Source organism: Lepidochelys kempii, chromosome 20 (genome assembly GCF_965140285.1).
Source record: "Lepidochelys kempii isolate rLepKem1 chromosome 20, rLepKem1.hap1, whole genome shotgun sequence".
In the NCBI taxonomy this organism is placed as follows: domain Eukaryota; kingdom Metazoa; phylum Chordata; order Testudines; family Cheloniidae; genus Lepidochelys; species Lepidochelys kempii.
In genome coordinates, this window is record NC_136399.1 from 26,355,500 (window position 1) to 26,361,861 (window position 6,362).

At 65.1% G+C, this 6,362-nt stretch overlaps 1 protein-coding gene across 1 annotated transcript; it reads left to right on the plus strand.

The window, feature by feature from the left end:
- The first annotated feature begins 1,752 nt into the window (after positions 1-1,752).
- On the plus strand, positions 1,753-4,532 carry CDKN2D (cyclin dependent kinase inhibitor 2D). The gene is made up of 3 exons (XM_073319173.2): positions 1,753-1,808; positions 2,038-2,195; positions 2,862-4,532. Exons 2-3 carry the CDS (start codon positions 2,052-2,054, stop codon positions 3,219-3,221), a joined length of 504 nt encoding a protein of 167 aa, XP_073175274.1. The 5' UTR covers positions 1,753-1,808; positions 2,038-2,051; the 3' UTR covers positions 3,222-4,532.
- The last annotated feature ends 1,830 nt before the right edge of the window (positions 4,533-6,362 follow it).

A 6,362-nucleotide genomic window follows, 5' to 3' on the forward strand; every position in this document is an offset into this window, starting at 1 on the left:
CGATGTGAATCGGGGAGGGGCTCTCCTGACCCCTTTGGGCTGGAAAGTGCCGTGGGTACCTGGGCAGGACTCGCAGAGGGCCCCGTTCTGCCCTCAGTTGCTCCCCACTGCAGTCAGCGGGGCTGGATATGCGTCTCTGAGCACAGGATTGGGCTTAGCAAGAAACCCAAGGGAGGACGACATAGCCCGAGAGCTGGGATGGGATCTAAACCCATCTGCTCCCGGGCATGAGCCAATCTCTAATGGGTCAGGAGGGCACTCCAGCACCAAGGAATCGCAGCACTGCAGGGCGCCAGGCCCCTTCCTTTGAAGCAGGAGTATCTGGCTGCTACAGGCCGGCCTCTGTTTGTACCGCCACGAATGGCAGCTGCGTGGGGGACCCCTATGTGTCATCCCTGCTATGGATCAGCTGGGGGGCAATCGGCCAGGAGGGGGCAGGAGGCAAAGAGCTGCGGCTGAGTTCTGCCCCGTCCCCTGCCAGCTCCATTTCCCCGGGCGAGGGTCTGACCCAGTGCTCGTGGGGAAAGGTAACCGGGGCCTGGCTCCAAACTGGCCTGCGGCTCCTCCCCGGGCCTGCTGGCTTTGCGGCGCCGTGTCCCGGCAAAGCTGGGGCTGAGGCGAGGGCGCGTCGGCCCTTCGCGCCGGGCGGCTGGAGCTGCCAGTCATCCTCACACAGCGGCTGCTCGCCCGAGAGCCGGGTATTAATGGCCCGGGCGTAAAGGCCGACCCCCCGCAGCTCGGCGCCTGGGCCAGGGGGCAGAGGGGTGTGGGCAGGAGCAAGGCAGGATGGATGGCTGCGCTGAACGGGCTGGCATGGAGAGGAACGTATCCTCCCTCTCTCGCCGGGGGGGGGGGCAGCTCAGGGGGAAAGGCCTGGGAATTTCCCCACTCTGGTAATGCAGTGCCCAGCTGGATCACAGGGGGCTGGCCCCCCATCTTCCAATGCAGCATCTGGGGCAGGTGCTTTGTCTGTCACGCTTCACCGGGGGGGGCATGGCAGCTGGTCGCTGCCTGCCTGCCACAAGCGGCTGCTTCCTCTGGGCCGGTCCGGTGCTGCCCTGCCCCCCATGCAGGGTCTGCTGGGGATCCCTTCCCCACAGAGCATGGCTGGGGGGGGGCACAACCCAGGTCTGGGGGTGCCAGAACTTCTGCAAGGCTCCTGGCATTTGTGGGGGGTCCATGGGATGGGGGGCTCCTAGCAGGTGGGGGGCAGAGAGCATGAGCTGGGGGCGGCTCCTCGGGGGGGGGCTTGGCCCCAGGGGGTCACTCAGCCTGGGGGGCTTGGCCCCAGGGGGGCCTAGAGTCTGTGAGTCTCGCAGCAGAAGGGGGGTCCCGGCCGCTGGGGGTTCGCTGGGGCGGGGCGGGTCCCGGCAGGGGGGTCCCGGCCTCCCCCAGGGTGGTTCGAGGGGGTCCCGGTCGCTCCGGCGCCGCCGCCTCCTTCCCGCCCGAAGCTGCGTTTGAATCAGGGAGCCCCGCCCTCCCCGCCGCCTGCCGGCGGCCAATCAGGAGGCGAGAGGCTCCAAGAGCTTGCCCGGAGCCGGGCTCCGATTGGCCACTCCGGGGGAGGGGGCGTGGCCAGGGCGGTGGTGGTTCGGATACAATGTATCGAGCCCAGAGCTGGGAGAGAAAAACAAACATGGGGCGGCCACGTGGGCGGAGCCGAGCGCGGGACCCGCCCCGGCCCCTGCCCCCAGCCTCGCCGAGCCCGGCCCCGCCCCGCCCCCAGCGCCCCCCCCAGCGCCGCCCCCGCCCTCCCCACTGCCGCAGCCGCCGGCCCCGCTCCCTGGCCGCAGACGACCCGCCGCAGGGTGAGGGGGGCGCGGAGAGCCCCGGCGGGGCCTGGGGGGCCGGGCAGCCCGGAGGGGGGGCTGGGCGGGGGTGCGGAGAGCCCCGGGCACCAGGGGTCCCGGGGGCAGCCGCGGGGAGCGGTGCGAAGGGGGGTGTCCCGGGAGGGGCCGGGCCGGCGCGGGGAAGCCGGGCGGAGGGCGATCCCCGGCGGGGCTACGGGCTGACCCCCCCCGGTGTGTCCGCCCCCAGGTCCCCGCCCGGCCATGCTGCTGGGGGACGAGATCAGCGCCGGGGACCGGCTGAGCGGAGCCGCCGCCCGGGGGGACCTGGCCGAGCTGCGCCGCCTCCTGCACCAGGAGCTGGTTCATCCCGACTCGCACAACCGCTTCGGCAAGACGGCGCTGCAGGTGGGGACCCCGCCGCCTTCCCCCTGGGGCAGGACCCCGGGGCGCCCCCAGCGGGGCAGGCAGCCGCCCCCCGCTGCCCCCCAGGAGCTTGGGGGATCCCCACGGGGAGCTGGCGCCCCCCATCCCGGCTGCGGGTCGAAGGGCACTCGGGGGGTGAGGGAACCCGCAGCTCCTTTGTGCCCAGGCTGTCCAGCTCAGGGCTCCCTCCCGGGCGGGGCTGGCAAGCCCGCGGGGGTCCCAGTTCTTCTTGCCCCATCATCTCCAGCGCCCTCGTGCGCGCGCCCCCCTCCAGCACCCAGGTCCCACCCCGCCAGTGCCCTCGTGTGTCCCCCTCATGCCTTCTGGCCGCCCCTCCCGGCTTCACACTAATCCCGCAGGTGCCTCCCAAAGGAGCGATGTTTATAAACAGCTGGGGGGTGCAGACCAAACAAGATGGACACAGCCACCGGGCCGAAGGCTGCCACTTGGCCTGGCTCCAGGTCTCACTGGGTGGGGGCCCTGGGTTAGGGTCCCAGTCCCTGAGCGCTCCCTGCCTAGAGCGGGATGAGGGCTCTGGGGCACGGGTGCAGTCCCCAGCTGCCCATCGGGGGGGGGGGACTTGTGGTCCTGGGTTCAAATCCCCTCCCCCCAGGCTGCGTGTGACACCCCCCCCCTCCGCTCGCCCAGGTGATGATGTTCGGCAACACGTTTGTGGCAGAGGAGCTGCTGAAGCAGGGCGCCAGCCCCAACATCCAGGACGAGGCCGGCCGGGCGCCCGCCCACGACGCCGCCCGCACCGGCTTCCTGGATACCCTGCGTGTGTTGGTGGAGCATGGGGCCGACGTCAACGTGCCCGATGGGGCGGGGGCGCTGCCCGTCCACGTGGCCGTCCGGGAGGGGCACATGGAGGTGGTGCGGTACCTGGCGCCCGAGTCCAACCTGCGGCACCGTGACGCCGAGGGGCGCACCCCCCTGGAGCTCGCCCGTCACCTGGGCCTCTCGCACCTTGAGGCCATCCTGGAGCAGCACCTCTCTGCCCCCGCGTAACACCTTCCTGGGCAGGAGGTGGGTGGCACTGCTCCTCCTGGGACATCCCCAGTCCTGCCGTTGCACCCGCCCCAGAGGGACTTGCCTGCCCCCTCCCGTCCTAATTCCCGGCCCGTGTAAAGGCAGCTCCCTGCCCCCCACCTACCTCAGAGTTCGTCTTTAACTTTCACTGTTGTTTCTATTTATATTTTTTGTGGGTGCTTTTCTCCCCTCCTAGGATGTTCCCAAGTGAGGGGGGCTTCTCCCCACCCCGTCCTCCTTGCCGTGGGTGCTTCCCCCTCCCTCCCGGATTGCTGACCTGTGTGTGTATGTGAGGGGAAGCCTGGTTTTGCTGCCCATGATTCAAACTCGGATCCCTGGGCGGCTTGCTAACCTTGCAGCCAGGAGGAGTGCCTGCCATGCAGCGAAGACTGTCTGTGGTGTGGGGAGGGCACGGTGACACAACGGTGTTTCAGTTGCAAAGCCGGACCTTCCCTGCCCCCTCCCACTTCAGCACAAAGCAGTGGGGGGGTTGTGTGGCTCCCTAGGAGAGCGCTCCGTGCACAGGGCCCTCTGGTCTCTCCCCACCCCCATATCTGCCCGTCCCCCTGCCTTGTACAGTGTTATTTTGTGAGTGTCCGTTTTGCATTGAACCCAGCCGGGAGGGGCGGGGGTTGGTGGGGGGCACTGGGAACTGCGGCATGCAAAGGGTTAATGGGACCAAGCTGATGAGAGGGACAGGAGGTTAGAGCCCAGGGGGCTGGACTTGAGTTGGAGCTATGGGGCAAATACCCAGGTCTAGGGCCGGTCAGCATTTGGGATCCCCCATGGCAACGCATAGGGCTGCTATTAAAGAGGGCGACCCACTGGCAAGAGCCTCATGTTGCCCATGGGGTTCCACACTCTGTCCCAGATCAGCTCTGTGCCTCCCGCCCCTCCTTGGTCCAGGCTGCCCTAGAGACTACACATCCCAGCATGCAATGCAGCTCACGCTGGCCTCTGTGGTCTTGCCAAGCCACGCTCCAGCCATGGTTTGGGGGATGGTGGCTGGTGTTTTCCCTCCTCTGCTAGGCCCCTTGGGGACGGGCGAGCAGTGTCCCTTCCCCCCGAGCGCCCGTGTGTTTGAAACAGAATTGTCTTTGCGTTGAAAATGTTTGAGCTTGATTCTTCTGGCAGCAGCCTCTTCCCGGGATGAATTGGTGGATCTGTGCTGTGTATATAGTGGTTTTTTTAAAACAGAGAAAAGATTAAACCAGATTCTATTTATTGTGCTTTGGAGAAAATGTTGGGGGATAATTTAATGTTTTTAACCATTAAATTAATATTTGTGGATTATGAATCCTGGGTCTTCCTTCCGGCAGAGATGGCAGCCCTAGCTGCGTGGGTGGGTTCCCTGCAGCTGTCTTGCCACAGAGGTTGGGAATTAGGATCTCAATGCACTTTTCAGTCAAACTTCCCGTCACCGCTCCCATTTGATACTGGAAGGGGAAGTGACTCTTCTGAGGTGTCACAGATTGCAACAGAGCCCAGGACAGAACCCAGGAGTCCTGGCTTGCAGCACCCTCTGCTCTAGCCACTAGACCGCTCTCCCCTCCCAGAGCTGGGCAGTCGTTCCAGCTGCCACGATACTTCTTGTTTTGCACCCACGTCACGTCCCACACAACTAGGGCGGCACTGCCCCCCGGCTCTGGGCTCCTGCTCTGGCTCCCCCGTCACTGGACCGTGATGGGCTGGGCCAGGGGCTCTCCTGCCTTGTGTGCCAGTTGATGTAACTCTGCCAGGGGGAGGACACTGGGGCTCCGCTACCATTGCTCCCTGGTGGCACCCTCTCCTTTCCCCTGGCTAAGCCTCCTACACTCCTGTAGCCTGCAACAGGGACTGGAGAAGGTGCAAAGAACCCGTCCATATCCCCGAGATTCAGGCAGAGCTCTCCTCCCAACTGATCCATGTCGGGCTGCAGGGAGAAGGGGCTGAGAACTATTCAGGTTTTTCCCGAGCCTTTGCTGTGACTCTGGCTGGGAATCCAGCGCGACCTTAGATGCTCCCCCACAACCCGTGCCCGGAGCCTAGCTCGGGGATGCTGGCCAGGTACCTTCCCCTTTTCTGCTGGGCCCCTAGGAGGCCGGGGAGCTGGTTTCCCAGCTACTGGCCTGGAGGTTCCTGCTGCAAGGGAGGGTGTCTGTCCTGGCTCAGATGCTGCTATAGGAACCTGTAAGGGGGGGCGCAGCAGGGGCCGCCCTGGCACTCGTGGGGTGGGGATCCAAGCTCCCAGGCCTGTCTCCGCTCCCAGCGCTGGCTGGGTCTCCGCAGAGATCTTTGCGCAATAGGTGACGCTGCAAGGGACGCTTTATCGGGCGGGCTGTCCCCGCGGCCTGGGCCCAGCCTCTGGGTGTGGCACGTAGTGACACAGCAACGGAAGGAAGGAAGCCAGGGTTTGGCAACGCTAGCTGGGTGCCTGTTGCCAGGCCAGGGTGGGGCAGCCCAGCCTCCAAGCTAGGAGAGGAGGAGAAAGGAGAGCTGGCTGCTGCCAGGAGCTTTAAAAAATAAAAGCAAAAGCCCAAGGCCCAGCTGGGGCTGTTTCACAACAACCCAGCCTGTGGCAAGTGCCAGAAGCCACAAGCAGCTGAGAGGAGATTACCAGAGACAGAGGCTTTTCCCAGCTGCAGCTCCTCACCCCCCCCCGCCACCCCAGGCCCCTTTCTTCTGTCTTTGCTGCATCCCAGTGATGTAGTTCACTGTGGGGTGAACCCGAACGGTGCACCTCTCCCTCCAGCAGAGTGTGCCACAGACCCCAGGTGGGCTGGAGCAAGTAGCTTAGGTCCAAAAAAAAAATCTCTCCGGGCCTCAGTTTCCCCGTACAATAGCTCTGCCCTACCTCCTGATTGTGGCACTCAGGTACTGCAGGGGTAAGAGCCAGAGAACTACCTAAGATCCAGAGGTTTGCTAAGAGAAAAGGAGGCCTTGTGGCACCTTCGAGACCAGCAAATTTATTAGAGCATAAGCTTTCGTGGGCTGCAGCTCACTTCGGCGGATGCATGCAGTGGAAAATACAGTGGGGAGATTTTATATACACAGGGGCACCTGGGGCTGGGATGGCCGGGGGGCTGTGGGTTGGGACTGAGGGGCACCGGCAGAGCTGGGGGGGAGAGGGTGTCCTGGGGG